The 21,623-nt window shown below is 46.6% G+C and overlaps 1 protein-coding gene across 1 annotated transcript in view; it reads right to left on the bottom strand.

Annotated features, from left to right (window-relative positions):
* slit3 (slit homolog 3 (Drosophila)) overlaps window positions 1–21,623 on the bottom strand; it is a 130,920-nt gene that overhangs the window by 46,325 nt on the left and 62,972 nt on the right. Inside the window, exons 5-6 of the mRNA XM_084706883.1 lie at window positions 12,757–12,828; window positions 5,530–5,601 (exon numbers count right to left, since the gene is read on the bottom strand). Coding sequence (XP_084563009.1) covers window positions 5,530–5,601; window positions 12,757–12,828 — 144 coding nt within the window. The remainder of the gene's footprint in view (window positions 1–5,529; window positions 5,602–12,756; window positions 12,829–21,623) is intronic.

The following is a 21,623-nucleotide window of genomic DNA, read 5'->3' as shown; positions in this document are numbered from 1 at the left end:
TTGGAGCTAGCGTGTGATGGGGCTAGTGGAGATGGTTTGGCAACTTCACACACATAGAAACAAAACAGACCTCGCACAACAAGGGATGGGATCTTTGGTCTGATGGTTGGTGTTGGGCTCCATGAGCATCTCTGTCGGCACACTAACCACACAAATGCCTTCATCCAGAAGGCACAGTGTGTATTATGTTGATCTTGGGAAGCCGGGATGACAAGAAGGACAGTGGTAAGACCTTGGTCAGGACAAGTCACCTGACAGGGCCCTTGCTGCAAAGGGGCAGCCAAACCCCCAAACATATTTCGATCCAGTCCACATATCAGAAAACATTATTCAGGACTAATCCGTTTAGGTTGAGATCAAACGGCCACTCTCCGTGCCCCCGCGCGACAGCCCTGGGACGAGACGCAGCCACAGCAATGTGCTGGTCGATTCTGCTGGGAGCCGCAGCCCTGTCCAATGAGCTGTAGATCATCTGCTATGCTAGAGACAGATCCATCTACCTCCATAAAAGTCGTCCCAACATGCACGGTCTCAACCGCATCTCACATCGCAATTAAGCCAGACAATGCCGTTTTAAAAGTTTAAAGGCACGCCATTGCCACACAACCTCAAGCGGTCTCACACACACACACACACACCAGGGGTTAGCAAAGAAATACAGTCCTACTGGACCATGGCTGTGCGTGTAGCTGGAGTGTTTCTCTCTCACCAGATGTTTAAAAACATCATTAAAGTCTCTTCACGTTAAAGATGGCATGTGTAACGTCAGAGGAATAAGATGCCTTTGGATAAACTAAGCAGGACCAACAATCAACCCTGAAGGCATGAAATCCACTGCCTTGCAACCTTCTCTTACAAGAGCACATTGTTGTTGTCTGAGGGCCACATTTGGGAGTACAGGACTGCCCAAGTAGTTCCAAAACCAACTTCCACAAAGTTTGCTAGGCCAAAAAGAGCGTTAATCGCGTGATAAAAAAATTGACACCGTTAATTTGGGTTTGCGTTAACGCCGTTAATAACGCGTTAAACTGACATCACTAATATATGTGTATATATGTATATATATATATATATATATATATATACATATATTAGTGCTGTCAGTGTGACAGTAATATTAGACATTCTCTGGTAGTAGGCTAACGTTACGTTTTGAGTGGATGGCGAGCGCGAGACGCCGAAATGGATGCCAATAAGATTCTGAATGGAAAGTTTACTTTTAAAAAGTTGATAAATGGTTTCCCCTGACAAGACCAAAGTGATCTGTGTGTTTTGTCATTGTAAACTGAGCTATCATCGCAGCACGTCCAGTCTGAAATACCACTTGATGGCCAAGCACACAGCTGATGCGATTCATGCAAATTCTCCGCCCCCTCGTCAAAGCCAGGCGATTGCAATGTTGTTTTCAATAAAAAAAATATTTGCACAAAGCAATCCAAACCACTTTTCCATGTTGATAAGAGCATTACAATTTGAAAAAAGAATGGGACAAAAAGAAATCAAGGGACATTTAGAATAGATAAAAATATGCGATTAATTGTGATTAATCGCGAGTTAACTATGAAATTAATGCAATTAAATATTTTAATCGTTTGACAGCACTAATATATATATAATATATATATATATATTATATATAATATGAGAGTATAAAACTATGAGAGTATAAAACAAATCAGGGAGAAAGAATGACCATTTAACACTGACGAGGGGCAGAGTGGATCCAACATGGTTACAATAGTTTAGCCAACTTTGTGCGGTTGAAGGGAAAGAGGAGGTTACAGCCAAAGTTGTCAAGAGAATGCAGAGTGACTGCTTTGACAAATGACAGTATTTGGCAAGGGTTGGGTGGATGGATGGAGGGATGAAAGGAGGGCAGACTGCTGTAATGGACAAATGTAAGAGTTTTTTATCGATGTAAGATGGGGGAAAGTCACCTTGAGGCACAGTGGCTCCTCACTTCCCCTTCTCATCATAAACGTCAGAAGCTGGCAGGCTCAAGAACCTTCTCGTTCAGAGCCAGAAACATTTCTGTTGAAAAGTGGTCATAAAATATGCAGGGGTCCCTTCGCTCCAGAGAGTGCACTGCTGGTCGGACAGGAGTGAGTGTGAGAGTGTGTGTGTGTGTGTGCGTGTGAGATGGCTATGCACCACTCTGGTAAAAGCACAGGGGGTTCCAGAGACAGCCTGCAGACAAACTCTGAAACTCCTTTTATAGAAACTTTTGCTTGAGATAGCTCTTGGATATGCTAATACAACCGTTGATTCATCTAAGCATTTTTCCAACAATATTTTGTATTTAAGGTCAAATAATGGTGTACATTAACAATGAAAATTATGAAAATACAAGAATATGACCTTTGGAAAATATATTCCTACATCTATGTACTGCATATCTTTTTATTACCCTTTTTAAATCGAATTAATTCGAGTGAAACTGGTGGGAGCTCAATGCGGGAGCTCATTGTAAAGTAGATATTCACATCAAAAAGCTCTTTTGCATGTCCAAGTAGATGATTTTGAACTACTTCTATGAATAATAATGAGCAAATTTGGACTTTACTCGTGCCACACATGTTTCCTTTCCCTTGCAGTGTGTGTGTGCGTACGTGTGTGTGTAAGCCTACCAGTGTGCTGCCTACGGTACAGTACTAAAAGTTCATTGAGATGCAAGACATGTACGATATGCAAGAACGTCCAATAGAGCTTTGAAGTCATTAGTCCCATCATTAGCCAAGTTACGTTAAATCAAAATTACAATTCATCACCAGAAAGGGCCAATAATTTATTTGGTGATGCTTGGTGGCCGTTAAACTGGACTCAGTCATTCAAAGTCACGCAGGCACACTTAATATGACTGCCGTGGTTAGCATTAGTTTGTTGCTAAATCAGCCACATCTAATTAGCGACTAGGGGGAATGCAAGGATTACCTTTGATTGGCAGAACTGACCATGTGGGGAATTCTAGGAGGAATAATATTTGGTCTTAGTTGTTGTCTTTCATGATCATAGGAGTCCTCGCCGACATGCACCAATGGGTGCCCATATTCCAAATGGACCAATGGGTGCCCATATTCCAAATGGACCAATGGTTGTTGAGACATTTGTACCATCCATCCAACATCCCAAGTCAACTCTGTTCTGCTGGAGGAGGGCACCTGCCACTCCCCTGGCAGATCCAATAGAGGACCAACAAATGATGTGTTCTTGAAAGACCTAGTCGTCTTAATGCAGTGATATGACCTGATCACATGAAGGAGACAGGAGACTATCTGGAGCCTTCTGCAGAGTGGAAGAGGGAACCTCCGTAGACGTCCAGGGGCCCTGAACAGCTGCACAACCACTGCATATTCACCTACCAAGAGGACGAGCGCATAGGGCCATAAACAATCTCAGTAACTCTCATTCTCATACAAGGAAAAACATTTTAACAACAAAAATAGCAGTCTCTACAAACTAACCCTCTGATAAATATTCACTAATTAAAACAGGGGGGTTGGGGGGGGGGGGTTGAGTTACTGCAATTACAGAATCATGCTCCATCCAATTATCCTACTTCTGTCACAGTTGCATAGACATCTGTGGACATTATCATCTTTAAACAACACGCATCTACATCATCATCTTCAACCACACTCACACACACTCGTAATCCACGGATGGACAGTCGGTAATGGGGCGGTGGTGAAGCGGAGCAGAAAGTGTTGGATTATTAATGAAAATTGAATCTACACACATGAAGGCTTTTATAAGCCCCTGCTAGCTGGCGTGGTCATCCCCGACTCAAGCACACTGGCTACACCGGGCCATTTTGTGCTGTGGTCATGAAACTGGCCGCTCCAATGGGCTGAGCAGATGGTGCACACAGTGTGTGTGTGTGTGTGCGACAGAGACTCACGATACAGTGCCGTAGTACTAGAACAGGGCGAGAATGCAGCTTCCATTCACACCATCCCAGGTCTGTGTGTTTTTTTCCTCAAATCTCTAATTACACTTTGTAACCCCAAACAGCATAACTGTTAGTGTGACACGCATGAAAATCATAGACGCGTTTTAAAACTGCGAGACAAATGACCTTCTGGTGCAAGTGGATTCTGTTCGTCATTGATGACAGCGGCTTTATTGGGAGGGTGGTGTGTGTGTGTGTGTGTGTGGGGAGAGGAGGGGTGGGTGACAGGGACACTTAAACCCCTGCAGACCACCTGACAGATGGCTCTGTGTCCACTGACGACCCGCCACTCTCACCCAGCCTCCCTCATCCTACCCTGAGCGGCTACCACCCAGCCTCCCTCTTCCTACGCTGAGCAGCTACCACCCAGCCTCCCACATCCTACCCTGAGCAGCTACCACCCAGCCTCCCTCGTCCTACCCTGAGCGGCTACCACCCAGCCTCCCTCATCCTACCCTGAGCAGCTACCACCCAGCCTCCCTCGTCCTACCCTGAGCGGCTACCACCCAGCCTCCCTCATCCTACCCTGAGCAGCTACCACCCAGCCTCCCTCATCCTACCCTGAGCAGCTACCACACAGCTGCCTCGCCGAGCAATGCTCCCAGCGCCAAGCTGGCGCTAGCCACAGTTTCCAAGTCCACACCAAGTCTGTCAGCGAAGATGTACAATTCTGACAGGGTTTCAATCAGGACACACGTGTCACAGGCTCCTGACCTGCAGAAACACTTTCGCGCAGCGACGGCACGTGCAGCCGGGGAGGCTGGGAGAAAGTGAATCACAAGCGGAGCAGCCAGCGAGACGTATCCGCCAACTGTCACAATGCAGCGCGGGGAAGAGGAACGAGAGTGTCTGCAGAGCGCTCACCACACAGCAGTCACCACACAGCAGTCACCACAGAGCAGTCACCACACAGCAGTCACCACAGAGCAGTCACCACAGAGCAGTCACCATAGAGCAGTCACCACAGAGCAGTCACCACAGAGCAGTCACCACAGAGCAGTCACCACAGAGCAGTCACCACAAAGCAGTCACCACACAGCAGTCACCACAGAGCAGTCACCATAGAGCAGTCACCACAGAGCAGTCACCACAGAGCAGTCACCACAGAGAGCAGTCACCAAAGAGCAGTCACCAAAGAGCAGTCACCACACAGAGCACCTCAACACGGGAGGAGTTTGGGAGGATGAACAGGTACATTTTGCCGCGCCTCCGCAAACCCGTTCTGCAAGGACATTCAAGACTAAATGTGAAAACGCACACACGGACGCGTGCACGGCACACACGCACGTTCAGACACACACACACACACAAAAGAACCAGACCAAACAAGAGTGCAAGCAAGAACAAAACTAGAAAGAAAAAAAAAAATGAGGAAAAGAAGGAGGGAGAGAGGGGGGAAAAAACTGCAGAAAGAAAGAACAGAGGGAAGAAACAGGCAAACGAGATAAAACAGGGGCGACAAGGAGGGAGAACAAACAGGAAGAAAGGAAGACCAGGGGTGAAGGGATATCCCCGGTGCGCGGAAAAGGGTGACATGGAGGAGCGGAGAGGAGGAGGAGGGGGGCTGTCTGGCTACTCACAGTATCTCCAGATCGCGGAGGGCTCGGAAGGCTCCATCTTCGATGCAGCTGATGTGGTTGCTGTCCAGCTGCCTGCAGAGGAGAGGAGAGGAGAGACAGGAGTCAGCAGCAGGTCTGTGAGCGCAAAAGGGGGAGGGGCCAGGGGCTACCATCCCTAAGAGGAAGGGAGGGGGGGATTGAAGACAGGGGGGGGGGGGGGGGTAGGTCGGGTGGAGGTGATGGGGAGGGGGGGGGGAGGGGACACCGGCGCTGACATGCTAACCAGCGCTAAGGCAAAGCTCTCACCTCGCACGCTGCCTGCCAGCTGGGGGAAGAGACAGAGGAGGAAGAGATGGAGGAGAGCAGGGGAGGAAGAAGAGAACCAACTGGCTAAAGTGGCCTGTCTGCTCTCAGCCTATCACCTCCCTCTGCACTCACTGCCCTGTGAGAGGGAGAGAGAGAGGGACAGAGAGATCCAGATAGAGGGTGAGCGAGAGAGCGAGAGAGAGAGAGAGAGAGAGAGAGAGAGAGAGAGAGAGAGAGAGAGAGAGAGAGAGAGAACAGAGGGAGAGAGAGCAGGATGCTGACTGTGGTGTGCAGCCCCCCACATCTGTCTGGTGTCCGTAAATATTAATTGCATTTTCTCCCTCCCCCACTCCCTCCAACCTTTCCACCCTCTCCCTTTTCCCTGCCTTTTTTTGGGGGGCCGAAAGGGAGTAATTTCATTACATTAGAGCACCCAATCCATTACAAGCTTTTACTGGCCCTGTCACTGAAACAATTTCATTAAAGAAGAGGCTTCGTAAATCAGCCCCCGTCAAGACGCTGGACTCCGAGACGCTCGCCACGGCACTCATTCCTCTTCCCCCTTTGCTCCCTTTTACTTTAATTTAAGTGTGCCCCCCCCCCCCACACGCCCCACACACCCCCCCTCCCCTGAACAACCCCTCCAGTCCTCGGCTGCTGTCTCTCTCCGAAGCGAGATGAATGGAAGATGATTGGATCCAAAGGGCAGACAGTCGGAGGGCTCTCTCACTGGTACCTCTGCGTCGCAGCGGAGGCATGCGGGACATTTAACCTGTTACAGACAGACAGCGTGTATGTATTGTCCGCCAGTGGCCATAACGGAAGAAAAAGATCAGTCTGTCTTTACTCCTGCTCCTCCTCCTCTATCTGTTTTCTCGGCGTATCTTCAGCCCTAATCCCTCTTTTAGCTGACAATACCTGACATTTGATTTGTTTTTTTGCTTGAGTGAAGTCCCGGTTCTCTAAATGCAATCTCTTTATTCCTAATGCCTCTTTCCTTCTTCACTCTTTTTAATCCAAGCTCTCTCTCTTGTGAGGCACCTGGTTTCCGACATCCTTTTATCAGCTCAGCAGAGAAAAGCGATTCCTCATGGGAGATCAGAGAGAGAGAGAGAGAGAGAGAGAGAGAGAGACAGAGAGAGTGAAAGAGAGAGAGAGAGAGAGAGAGAGAGAGTGAAAGAGAGAGTGCGAGAGGAACATACTGAATGGCTGTCCTGTCACACAAAGGGATAGTTCACCCAAAATGTCAAAAATATTTTATTTTGAAATGACAGAACAAGGTAGACTGTCATCCAAGATTAGTTTTCTTTTGATCATGTAGCATTTGCAGCTTTCCACTCTCTTCGATCTCTAATCCTTCTACTAATTAAGACCCATGAGATACTTTACAACTGATGGAATAAAAGCCAAGCGGAGGCACACTCTCAACACAGCTATTGGGATTTGAAAGGAATGGAAATCTTGCTTTGGCTTAATTAACTAAAACATCATTTAGGCCTGAAGTAATATGTTAACTGCACCACAGTCCGATATTTAAAAGAAACGCTGCTTTCTGCTGTTTCAAAGTTAAGTTTTCATCGAGATTCTGACAGCTTTGCACATTTAAATTGCTACAATGATTAACATGACTTCTATCAATCCAAAGTAATGACAAGGGCTATTTGTGTATGTGTGTTAGTGTGTACGTGCGTTAGTGCGTGTGTGTCTGTGCGCGCGCGTGTTTGGTGGTGATCGTGAATAGAGATCCCAAATTTAATTTCCTTCAATCCAATTACGTTGGCTCTTCAATCATCCCAGCCATAAGCACTATTGGCAGTTTAATGCCCCTATGCTGCCTCTAACCCATCTGCAGAAGCATGAAAACAGACTGGAGAAAACAGAGAGCAATGGTGGACCTACAGGCACACACACAAATACGTGCACAAACGCCAAAATGATCTCACACATGTTCTGCATAAACACACGCACAGAGAAAGATGTTCTAATAAACTATCAGCTTAGACAGAAAACTAAAACGGGGACTGATTAAGTGGGGGGATGGATGTTCATCAGCGATGACAATGTGTACACCATGAGATTAGTGTGGTGTATGTGTGTACTGCATGTCTTACGTGGACTCGTGTGTGTGTGTGTGTGTGTGTGTGTGTGTGTGTGTGTGTGTGTGTGTGTGTGGGTGTGTTTGCCAGCTCTCCCAGAGGATGTGTGACTGTCTGCATTGGCGCGTAGACTTGCGTGCCTGCGCTGTGCATGTGTTGTCCATGTCTCTGCACCCATTTTTGAATATCTGTCACTGTCAGAGTGTGTGTGTGTGTGTGTGTGCGCGAGCGTGTGTGTGTGTCGGAGAGTGCAGCAGGGAAGGAAGGGCACAAAGGAGAGCTGGGGATAAATCATGGTGCTCCAGTGTTCTGATTAGCATGGAGAGAGGACAGGAGTGACTGTTCCTCTGTCTCAGAGGACTGACAGAGGGAGGACAGAGATGGATGGACCTGATGACTCTCTCTTTCTCCTCACTTCCTCCACACTGGGTGCCTCTCTGTCCGGCCGGCCGGCCGGATGACGTCCTGCCCCGCTCCTCATCTATCCAGCCCAGTCACATGGGCGTTGACTCATGAAAGGCCACCACAAAGCAGGCGTCAAGATTCCCCATCAACAGTAATATTACATAATCCGTACGCCTAGAAAAATCTAAATGGAACACCTACGGATATGTGGATGAAAGTGTGAGAAGGGCTTGTTGTGTGCAGGTAGAGAGCATTCAGTGGAACGGTTTTGTCTCCATGCTGAGAGGGGGACGCTGGGATTAGGGCGTAACATCAAAGGCTAAACGCCGCCATCTGCAACAACACGTCCACTGGTATGAGCAGGTCTTAAAGCAAGCTACGTATGCCAGGGTAAGTGCCCCCACACATAACTCAAACTAACTTACCCCTGAGCGTGCCGGACATAACTCAAACAAACAGCGAGCTGGCACAGCCTCCAGGCTAGGAGAGCATGAAGCGGCCAGCGTTTTACAACCCCCAGGGACGAGAGACACCCAGGTGGGAGAGGAGGGAGGATGAGGAGGGGAGGGAGGATGGAGGGAGGGAGGGAGGATGGAGAAGGGGAGGGAGGATGGAGGAGGGGAGGGAGGGAGGAGGAGGGAGGATGGATGATGGAGGATGGAGGAGGGGAGGGAGGATGGAGGAGGGGAGGGAGGATGGAGGAGGGGAGGGAGGGAGGAGGAGGGAGGATGGAGGATGGAGGAGGGAGGAGGGGAGGGAGGGAGGGAGGGAGGGAGGGAGGGAGGGAGGGAGGGAGGGGAGGGAGGGAGGGAGGGAGGGAGGGAGGGAGGGAGGGAGGGAGGGAGGGAGGGAGGGAGGGAGGGAGGGAGGGAGGGAGGGAGGGAGGGAGGGAGGGAGGATGGAGGAGGGGAGGGAGGATAGAGGAGGGAAGGGAGGATGGAGGAAGGGAGGGAGAATGAGGAGGGGAGGGAGGATGGAGGAGGGAGGATGGATGATGGAGGATGGAGGATGGAGGAGGGGAGGGAGGATGGAGGAGGGGAGGGAGGGAGGGAGGATGGAGGAGGGGAGGGAGGGAGGATGGAGGAGGGAGGAGGGAGGAGGGGAGGGAGGAGGGGAGGGAGGGAGGGAGGGTGGAGGGAGGGAGGATGGAGGGAGGATGGAGGAGGGGAGGGAGGATGGAGGAGGGGAGGGAGGATGGAGGAGGGAAGGGAGGATGGAGGAAGGGAGGGAGAATGAGGAGGGGAGGGAGGATGGAGGAGGGGAGGGAGGATGGAGGAGGGAAGGGAGGATGGAGGAGGGGAGGGAGGGAGGAGGCGGGGAGGGAGGATGGAGGAGGGAAGGGAGGATGGAGGAGGGAAGGGAGGATGGAGGAAGGGAGGGAGAATGAGGAGGGGAGGGAGGATGGAGGAAGGGAGGGAGGGAGGATGGAGGAGGGAAGGGAGGATGGAGGAGGGGAGGGAGGGAGGAGGCGGGGAGGGAGGATGGAGGAGTGGAGGGAGGGAGGGAGGAGGAGGGAGGATGGAGGAGGGGAGGGGGGGAGGATGGAGGAGGGGAGGGGAGGGGAAGGGAGGGGAGGAGGGGAGGGAGGATGGAGGGGAGAGAAGATGGAGGGGATGGGGGGTTATGGGGGGGGTTAGCAGGGAGAAGATGGAAGGAGTGGGGGCCAAGGAAGGCTGGAACAGGAAGAGAATGGAACTTTGTAGAGAGGCGTGTAAAGACGACTGGGTCCTTCTCAGCTTTCATGGGAGTGATAGAAAGCATAAAGTGATTGAGGAGAGGTTGAGGCAAGGGGGAGGCACAGAGGGAGGCTACGGGAAGCTGGCTAGGGGCTGGGGGAGAAGGGGGGCTTCTTCATGGATTGAATGAAGTCGATTGACGGACAGACTGTGTTTGTGACTGACATGTCTGATAGTCAGCAGGCTGCGGAAGGAGCTGACACGATGACAGCACCCAGCAAGCAGTGCAATTCAACATCCCAGGTTCACACACACACAATTTCTGTCTCTCCGACACATACACATAAACGTGACCTGTGGGATGTCTCCCTGGTTCAGTAACAGGCTTTGCCAATCATCCTTGCCAGTTTCTTGTCTTTTTGAACAAAAGGCAGGCAGTCTAATTGCGGAGTGAGTAAATGCCACTCAAGAGTGCCGTTCAGAGTCCAAATAAGCTGCTTCAGGATCCCAGGGTGAGATGAGTGTGTGTTTGCATTGGTCTGTATGGGAAAGTGATTGTGTGCATGTTTTTTTTCATGTGTTCATGTACCAGGGTGTGTGTGTGTGTGTGTGTACACATGACCACAAGTGTGCGTTTGTACGTGTGTGTGTGTGTGTGTGTTTACCCCTGGGTGCAGCGCAGTGTCCCTACAGTAGCCTGTACAAAAGGGGCATTAGGGAGAGAGAGGGGAACACGTGAGAAAATCAATGGCTGAGCCTACAGGGAAGCTGTCTGAAGTTTTTCTTCGAGAAAATGGAGAAGCCGAGCCTTTGAGCTAATAAATCAGGAGTCACCTTGCAGGCTGCGTGTATCCTGGGAAGGAGACAACGGACACCCGAGGCTGCTCACCACGCTATATAACGTATAAAACATATTTGACATGCACCATGCATCGTTTTGCAAATCAAATACACGTTTGTAGCTTTGTCAATGGGTACGTTTAACTTTTTAAAAGAGGAGAGACGACAACAAAAACAAAAATAATTGAGATGTAATCGCGCAGTGTACACATCCATCGACAGCACTGCAGTCGTCATCTTCTGCTACTCTGACCTGGGACCAGTGCTGCAGTCGTCATCTTCTGCTACTCTGACCTGGGACCAGTGCTGTGGCACCCTTCTTGTCATTACCTCCGCAGGCCAGAAACAGCACAAACACCTCCCAAAGAATCTGCCCATTTCAAAAGGCTTGGATTCAGGGGACATTGTGTTTTATTTAAATACAAATCATTCTTTTTTTTCATTTAATTATTCAAAAATTATTATTTATTTTTTTTATTGCCCATAAACTGTATCTAATTATCTTGAGACGTTATTTGACTACAGTACATCAACACTTCAGTCTGTTTCAGAGAGTTTGTGTGAGAGCCAAGGTTGAGGCCAAGGACTAGAAGCGCTGTACAGAATGAGGAATGGGCCAGAGCTAAGGGCTGGGCTGGGTCAGAGGTGAAGTTACAGAGAGATGCATCACTGGCCCAACCTGTGTTGCTTAATCTGGGCCAGAAAGTCTCTTTCATTTCCACCATAGGGCCGTCAGACAGACACAGCCAAACAGCCAGGGCCACCTGAAGTCAAACACATATTTTATATCTTGGCCGTTGCTCACTAACACGCAGGTCAGCAAACGCTGTTGTAATTCACCAGTAGCTTCAGATGGACTGTCCACTACCACGAATGACCCTCAGGTTCATGCAGCTCGATGGGCATGTGTGAAGCCCTCTGTGACATTGCTTGGGAAAAAAAAGGGCTTTGATTTGACAAATGACCCTCAGTCGAACTGGATGAAAAGGACTTGTAATTCTTTTCTCATGACTACTCTCCACATGTTGCTACCTCCTATCTCTTCTTCCTAGACATTCAAAACTGATAGGGGATGTAGGAAGAAAGCCAGTCTAGAATGTAGCTCATATGAAAGGGAGAGTGGATCAGATAGGAGAGGAAGCCACCCAGAGCCAGCCTGAAAGCTAGCCTTGGGAACTGACCTCCCCCGAGCCAGCCCGCATTCTGGCACTGATCCTTAACTCCAAACAGACATTGGATCATTACACTCCAGCTTAACAACACTTTCAAGACATTTCCCTATTAACTGCAGTGAGTCAGTGATAAGGCTGGGTCTGGACCATATGGTGGAGAAGAAGGAGAAGGAGGTTTAGAGGGAGGGCAACATTTTGTTTATTGTTCTGGTAAACTGATTGGTGGTATTGGCTGGGAGAAATCCCTTGTTGTTGCGCCCAGGTCCACAGTTCCATCACCTAGTAATTGTGCAGTGAAATGAAGACATGTGTTCCACTAAAGACTGAGGCAAACTGTAGAGCTCCAGTATGAAGGATTTGAACCTCAACTGTATATTGTATCTTTGAGGAGAAATCCCCCCAAAATGATTTGAACTATTTTCTTTCATTTGTGTGAAATCTGTTTGAGGAACAGAGGACTAGCAGAACTGACATGTTTGCCAAAGCAGAAAAACCTACATCTTAATCAGCCAGACCATAGATTGATGCATTGGCCATTAGCAGATTAGCAGGTCCTAAGTGACTGATGGGAACACTGGACATCTGTTCAGACAAATTCAGTCTGGAAGTCCTTCCCCTCAGCCAGAACAGTCAAACATGACCAGGTGTTTGTGTCCTTTTGGCATAAGAAAATGGATGCTTGCTAATTCAGTTGCTTTAAGGGAAAGGAAGAATGTGATTGGAGAGGTATGACTGGAGGGTTTAGGTACTTACAGGTTTTTGACAGTAGTGATCCCACGAAAAGCCTTGCGTGGAACCGCCTGGATCTGGTTCTCACTCAGGTCTCTGGAAAACAGGAAATAAAGAATGTTTGTATGAAGACATGACAGGTTTCAGATTGTGTGTGTATTTATTTCTGTGTGTGTGTGTGTGTGTGAGTGTGTGTGTGTGAGTGTGTGTGTGTGTGTGTGTGTGTGTCAAGAGCATGCGGACAGAGGTGCCAGCTTTCTGCTGCCAAGTAAAGAAGGTCCTCTTTGAAGTCACAAGTGTAATTGGTCAATAGACCATAAACGTCATTTTTTACCTTACTCTCCATGCATCTTCTACTCTAAAATGTGTTTTCAATGGAAGAAACATTTCTAGATCTTTTTGTTGAGCCCTCCACGAGAAATTCATTATTCTCCAGGAAAAATGAAGCAATCAAATTCGTTTTGAGTAACTTGAGAACGCTAAACATAAGCGTGCGTGCACGCGCACACACACACACGCACACACACACACATTACAAGCCTGCCGGCCCTCGCACATTGGTTGTGTCACAATGGTTTTGGATAAACTTTATTAGGCTTGTTTGTTTGTAGAGCCCTGCCTGCAAAACATAATTTGAAAACCAGAATGCAATTACTTGGCCGGGAGGATACAAATGAAGTCTGGAATATCGGCCTAATCAGGGATGTCTGCCTGCCCGTCATGCCGTCTTGTAACATGTTACAACAGGAGACCTCGGCTGGGCGTGACCTTGACAACATTAATACAACCAATCACAAGACACAATCAAGCATGGATCCAAACATGCTCTCTGTTTCTGTCAGCCCCTATCTCTCTCCATTTTTACACCGACATCCGTCGATAAGAAAAGAATGAGAGAAACGCCCCTTCTTTTCCACCTCTTATGAAATATGAGATTCCCCCTCACCCTTTCAATGTATGTAAATTGGGTGTGGGAGCCAAGTCAAGTTTAATTAACGCAAGAGATCTTAATTAGAGTGCTGTGTTTAGAATAACGATAAAGGATTTCTAACTAACCTTGGTTTATTGCTCTTGACGTGTTCAATATCCATCATTTCTTAGCTGGGCCTGTTTTATTTGAAAAGCGATGTGAGGCTGGAGTTTTCTCCTTGACTTAATATGAAAAGCATGCTTCTTTGTGTACACTTGTATAAGCATGCAGTTCTTGTGAGTACTTCACTCAAAGTGTGTGGTTCGTATCATCCCCAAAGAAGGCCAACATTTGAGAAGCATAACTTCGAACGCGATGCTTCTAATTTGCAATATAGCCGTAGAATATGTGATGGATGTTTATACCTCCGGATGTCCCACTAACACTCACAGTCCTTCTTTCATCTCCGGCCCATTCTGACAACGTCAATGCAAAACAGACGAAATCATGAAATCTTGTTTCTCTCTCTCTCTCTCTCTGTCTCTCTCTCTCTCTCTCTCTCTCTCTCTCTCTCTCTCTCTCTCTCTCTCTGTCTCTCTCTCTCTCTCTCTCCCTCTCTCCCTCTTTAATTATTGTTTCTGAGTCAAAGCCTGATTGTTTGAATGTTTCATGTCTGGCAGGTGGAAAATTCATACGTTACGTATGGGTCAATGGGGAGAAGTTGGGAGTTTAAAAGGACTTTTTGCTCATTAATGTTTTATTGTTTTGTTTACTGTGTAGTATTTTTTTATTGCCTAATAAGGATAGAGTTAGGTAATTAAACTACATTCTCTCTGTTTCCCTCCCTCTCACTCCTTTTGTCCTTCCATAAGGTAAGCCATTTGCTGCTGCAGTGACAAAACCTAACAAAACAAACGGTATATTTTTGGTGTATTTCTTGTATCAAAACCACATATACAATAAATGTGTGTAATAGTTGTTTGACGACAATATTTATAATTATTGGCTTACTCCCTAGTAGCAATAGACCACAACATTTTGCCTCTTAAAAGTGCTTCCCAATCCAAGTGTTCTTCACTCTTACATATTTTTTTTATCTCCTTCTAAATATTGTGTGATAGGTGGCTAACAAACACTTGTTAACAAACAGTTGTTCAGTTGTCCAGTGATCTGCCTGCGAACATCACACGGTCTTGTGACCAGCTGTGTGCCGTGTGTCCTCCCTGTCTTATGTTACTGAAGGTGATTCAGTACCCGCAATTCAGAGACAAGGATACTGTCATCTGGCAGATATTGGCTTCGGCTTTGCCGGCTTAAAAGGGCACAGGAACCGCAAACACCCTAATATCCCTCCAGCCCACACACACACACAGACACAGACACACGCACACACACACGCACAGACACGCACACGCGCTAAACGAGGAGGAGGGGTGGGAGTCCACAAGTCTCCTGACACTGACAATCTGCTTGCAAATTTCATTAATTTTATTTTACTTTGGCCCTCCCCCTTCTCTAATTCCCAGGAAGGCAGCTATAAATCTCCTATTGATTCCATTAAAGGCCCCATGCCCAGACAACCAGACTGCACCAGAACATATTACTGATAAAAGCCTAGCAACAACACACATTCAAGGGTATCAGAGCCAAGCTTGCGGGGAGGAAACGTCCTAGGGGCGGCCGAACACACGGAAACCCGCATTATACAAGACAAAGACACAAACCGCTTCCACACACCATGTACAGGACAGTCACGAGCACATAGAGACAGCGCACAACAAAGCAGGCTTAAGGTCTGCTAGCCAGAAAGGTGTAGTAGCCCAATACACAGATATTGACATCCAATGTTATGACATTCACTTTATCTTGAGGAAATGTGTACAAATATTGGCTGAGATACATTACATTTTAACCTCCTCAAAATGTTTAATAAAAATATACTTTACATTTTGCGGTGAGGGAGTATTATAATAATGGGCTATACCATAATTACCTTTTCCCTTTCGTCCTACATATTAAAATATCATAATAAAATATGTTTACTATTTTTCCAATCATTTTGAACAGCGTTGATCAAGCATGGAATATCATCACCTAAACCGCATATTCACCCATTTTGACATTCCCCTATACCAAGCTAGTTGGTCATTCAGTAGCTAACAGCTCATATGACAGTAGTATTAGTATTCTGACCCTCTATTTTAGAGGTGCTCTGGCATCAGTTAGGGCAGCCTTATTGGATTGGGGAAGTTTCCCCTATTCTTCCTCCCAGACTGGAAGGGTTCGTCAGGTTTTTCCACAGATTCTCTATGAGACTCAAGTCTGGGCTCTGACGGCGCAACTCAAGGATGTTCAAGAACCTGCCCAGCAGCCCCTTCAGCTGTCTGGTCTGTGTGCTTCAGGTCACTGTCATGCTCAGAGCTAAAGATATACCTTGACACAGTTCTTTTTTGGAGGTCTGCTGAGAGTTCCTCCTGCTGTAGCTATGCTCTGATTAGCAGCGTTTCTAATCATTGAAGAACGTTCTGGTTGGAATAGAGGTGTTAAAAAGTCTGTAATTTATCAAATGTTATTTAAAAAAAATATCTTTGATCTTAAAAATTAACTTCAGATCAATGCTATATCCATGATTAGATCTGACCATTTATTTTCTTCATCTTTTAGGAAGGACTCATGTTTCCCTTGATATTTCTCTTAGGTGGAACTGTACTGCAGTCCAGTGCGGTTTCCTCCTTGTCTAACTACATTACCCATCAGCCACCCTCTCCAGAGCATGCCTGTGTCAGGTCTGTTATCTGCATGCCTAACTGAATTTCCTAATGCACTTCCTGTCAGGCAGGACTGCACTTCAAGGCTTGTCAAAGGAATTGTTATGCCGGACTCTCACAAGCACACACACACATCCTTTCCAAATTCAAATACACAATTTGCAAAACTCTGACTAAAGCGTGTGAAACCACACTGTTCAGGATCTCCAACTAAAATTATTTAAAATAATGATGTCAATTATTGCCACACACAATAATACAAAATTCCACATTCTATCTTGTGGTCAATACAAACATGATACCTTGCAAAGTCCGCTGCAGATTGAAACCAGACCCATGTTCTCCTTCCACCTCAAACAGTGGGTAGAATGACCTGCTGTACCCTGCTCCCATCCAGAGGAAAGAGAGATGGGAGTGGAGCTTGAAGCAGACACTGCTAGCCTGTCCACCATATTAAATTACATTATTCATTTGAAGTGAATGATACTAGCCAGGTTGACCCCCATTGGCTTTAATATTACATTTAACCCTTTATTCAGTGCTGTACACACATTTTCTCGCAAGGAAAACACACACACACGGCTCGATATACATCCTGTGATCCGCAGAAAAAGAGGAATGAAGCCACATTTCGTATTGAAGTGCCTCTACAATGCTGCCCATGTCTTTTCACTCAACCTTTCATAGATGCCATCTAATGCATGTTTTCCAAGCTGTGCGTGTGTATGCGTTTGGATGAGTGGGAACAGAAAACATCCCATTCATTGTCATTTTTGTCTCCCTGCACGTGTCCCCTATTTAGAAATAAGAATCCGCCAGGGGGAACACCCAGGCCTCGAAGCAGTAACAGTAGATTAGACATGTATCAGATTTATTGGAGCCTATCAAAACATCAAACCACATGTTTATGTTGTATTCCATATGCCCCTTGTCAGGCAGGGGCGTCACCAGAGGGTGTGCGGGTGACCAAGACCTAGCGTGGTTACAGCCACGTTTTTGCAGGTGCCAAACCTCTTTACCGCTCACCAGCTCCTACAGTAGCCTCGCTTCCAGGACTATGAAAAATGAAACATTTCTGGCATCTTTCACTACCGAAAGAGAGAAAGGCGGGAGAGCTCTAATGTGGGTAGAGAGGAGCCCCACCCACGCCTCCCTTGAGGCCTGGACAAAGAAAAGGAGACATTTTGTTTTATGAAACTTGAGACACCTTCAAGCGGTGACCCTTTCTCCCCCCCCCTCCCCATTCTCATTTTCTTTTCTCTCTCTTTCAAAGCCAGGGCTAGCTGTACAGTTAGTGTCCCTATCCCCATTTCTACTGTGTTATTAGAGTCCTCTCATCCTCTCTATGTCTTTGGATGGGTGTAACATTACTCAATAAAGATGTATAAAGAGAATAATAAATATTGATCTGGGGTTGGCTCATTTTACAGTGTTTTATAGCTGGGGTTATGGCGATGATTGGAACGGCAATGTGCTCTGGATTTCTCCTCTCCCCTGCTCCACCCTTCCTCTCTCCTCCTACTCCTCTCAAAGAGGGTTTCTACTGTAATTGGCTTTTAGGATGACAGTAGCTCTTACTTAGGCTGGGTGAATGAGGGTTTTCATTGGGAGAGTAAGAGAGGACAGGAAAACATGCTAGCTCGTGTACGTAAGTGTGTGTGTGCGCCTGTTTGTGTGGTCTGTGAATCGGGTAACATTGTGGCAAGATGCCTCTGTGGAGCCATACAAACACAAGCCTGTTGTTCAGATATATCCACCCTCTCCAATCCAGTAATTCTCTCGAAATACACCAAGAGGACTGTGGTATTCCCTGTTGCTTTCATTCTACATTTCACAAAATCTATCCCTTATAAAGTGGAGTTTAAAGTGGTGATTTTATTGTGGAAGTTGGCAAATCAAATGTAAATCCCACTCTCTGGGGTGTGGGCATATTCAGTGTACAGCTTGTTATCCATCAGCAATCTGGATTATTATTTTGTATTTGCTTAGAAGTTTCTCTTAGGGTTGCGCTGGTGAATTAAGTTAAGACTTCTCTTACACTGTCCTCTGACTGACATTTGAAAGTATCGCAGAGCATTTGAGAGGAGGGATGGATAGAGGGATGCATATAAAGATGGAGGGAGAGATAGACAAGCATCCATTTGTACATGGTCAAAATGGTTTGCTGATCAGATCTTGGCGGTTGCCGTGGACTTGGTATGCAGCTCCTGCCAGCTTCTCTACTCTGCCCTTGCTCAGTGTCGAACACCCATCCCAAAGACTCCTTGATTTAATTAACTCTCCGCTTTATGAATAAAAATATTCCACTATTGATCACAGCAGTGCGGTGAGCGCTGACGCAGGCTATACCAGGACGTCTGCTCGCTTCATTACACCAACCCAACCAGCCTCGCCTCGCCTCCGACACGGAGGGAAAGAAAAAATAAAACTGCAACAAAAAAAAAAAGAAAAAAAAAAGTCAGCGTCTAAATCATCATAAATGGTCTCAAATGCTCCCATGGGTGTTTAAAACGCCCTACTTAGGCCATGGACATTCCACAGCGGCCCCTGAAAATGCTAGACTAGATGGAAATTATAAATGGAAATAGTTTTTTCTCTTCCGTTTCTTTTTTTTCCAACCCCGTGTAAGTATCTATTATGTTTTGTCGATACTTTAATTAAATTGGACAGGTTAATGTGATTTACCCTGATCCATACCCTTTATGGATGTAAAAGCCTTTCTGGCTCCATGCCTGAAAGACGTTGAACAAATTCAGATGAGTTACTGAAAAAAAAGAAGGATATTAGGAGGGGATGGGTACGCGGGGTGATTTGTTATTGGTTAATTCAATTTTATTTCTCTTCTGCCATTTGGTTGAATTCTCTCTCCGGTATGTTCTTCTGCCGGTTGGGGCCAAGCAGCATTGCAGCCTCTCCTGGACAGTTATGATCGTAATAAAATGTCAGTCATAATGGATGAAAAGACCACACAAGGACGGACAGACAATCTGAGACCTCAGGAGGATACAAATGTCCGCTTTTCGCCATTTTATAAGACTAATCTTGACCGTTTACATTTGAATACTGTTAGAACCCTAACCTTAATCTGCTGTGTGAATCAGCCAGCAGTGAGGCAAAGGAACCTAATGAACCTGCCAGGGGTGACCAAGTAGGGACGGGATGTTGTGGCTAATCAGATGACGGGAACGAGGAGATGTTTAGCTAAGTGGGTGGGAGGGCTGGTGGAAGGTGGATGGGGTCAAACAGCTAAGTGGGTGGGAGGGCTGGTGGAAGGGTGGAGGGGGTGAAAGAGCTGACCCCAGGATGGTAAGTCTTCATTATGCATCTAAGTACTTGGCTCCAATAAATGAAATGGGAGAGATCAGTCGTGAGGGGTCTATTATACATGTTTTCTACAAGTGTGTGTGATTGAGAGAGAGAGAGGGACAGAGAAAGGGCATGGATAAGATAGTGTGTGTGTGTGTGTGTGTGTGTGTGGTAAGGGCGAGGGATGATGGGAATGGGAATGTTCTAATACATCTCACAGCTCTATAAGTTAATAGGACCTCCTGCAGCTTACAACATGGTCTCCGTGGCAACACAGACCTGCAGTTGTTCAGATGTTGCAGATGTTTTCAGCTGGAAGTGTGTGTGTGTGTGTGTGTGTGTGTGTGTGTGTGTGTGTGAATGCTACCACTACCGCTGCTGTTGCAACTAAAGTGAATAAAACTATGGCTGTCATCATATGAGTTCTGCTTGGGGCGTGGTAGTGTGGTCTTGTGTCTGAACCATGTAGTATGTGAACCTTTGTCCTTCAGTATGAAGGTCATGTAACAGTGCTGAAGGTCATGTAACAGTGCTGAAGGTCATGTAACAGTGCACAATGGGCTCTGATACAGAGTCACTGGCAGGTGCGGGAGTGACAAAAGCCCAAACAGGTCAAATACTTAGGACCGTACCATTGTGTCAATTAAATACAAATATGCATGGGACTGGCTGACATTATTTCCATTTTTCTATTCATTCTTCACAACCTTTTTCAGACACTGAATCAAGCTTTCCTAATGGTCTGTTTGGTTGCATCTTGGTTAGTCTAAGGTCCCTAATCTCTTTAAAAATGCCATAATGAGGTTAGAGCCAGTGAATGGTCAATGTCAGAGATGATTGGATAAGAGTAGAGGCAGTGGTAGTGTTTGGGGCGAGGGTGGGGATATGGTGGTCTTGTCTGGTCTCTCTCAACGAGGCATCTAACTTAGACCCTTCAGTGATCATTATCTTGGTCAGAATTCCTAGTCCGCTGTGCCAAGCAGAGAGCTCACGACTGCTCACAATTTAAAAATCAGAAGGGTAAACATTTGGTGAAGAGAGCTGACTGGGATGGGATCGTGTTTCGGGAGGTTTTGACACCCAGGCACGTGTTTTGTGTTCTCAGGTAAGCCTGGGATTTGTAACTGTATGGTATATGCACGTTTATAAACGTCATATAAGGATTTATTTGTTTTCCAGCTAGAAAATACTGTACTTTACATGGGGGTTCTTGATTCCAGTAAAAGAAATAGGTTTCCCAAGAAAATGGACAGTTATTTAACTCAATGATCTTACTGGCTAATAAAAGCCATTAGCTAATGCTTGGAGTGATGGATGTTTTTTGGAATGACACACCCTATAAGATGATGCTCTGATGGCTATAATCACAATGCAGCACGCTCAGCAGTATTGTTTCAATGTACAAAACCATCATAGCTCCAGCTGCATCTGATACTGTCTAATGATGAGGACCATATAATGGACATGATTAATGCGCTCACGTCCAATTCATAATGGTGCAATCTATCCTTCACCTGCCTTCCATCTCCCTCTCTACCTTAAAACCCATACATGAAGTACAAAATGCATAAATAAATATAAGAAATGTTGATATGAAAACATTCAACAGGCGAAAGATAGTGAGAAAAGATGAACAGAAAGAAGGGGTTTAAGTGACAGAAAGTAAAATTCTCCAATCCAATCACCCAGCTTCACAAATCACAGGACTTGCTAATTCACAGACGCGCGTTATGAGGAGAGAGCATATGGTGTGGAGGAGAGAGATGATTTAGTAAAAATGAGAGCTGTTAAGACGATGGGGCCCCAGGGCATAAGACCTCACTCTAATAATGGAGAGAGGGTGGGAGAGAGAGAGAGAGAGAGAGAGGGAGGATGAGAGTGGAGAGAGAGAGAGAGAGAGAGAGAGA

The sequence above is a fragment of the Hypomesus nipponensis genome, chromosome 1, assembly GCF_054491055.1.
Source record: "Hypomesus nipponensis isolate SF chromosome 1, ASM5449105v1, whole genome shotgun sequence".
Taxonomy (NCBI): Eukaryota; Metazoa; Chordata; class Actinopteri; order Osmeriformes; family Osmeridae; genus Hypomesus; species Hypomesus nipponensis.
This window is presented reverse-complemented; position numbering and strand designations above follow the sequence as displayed.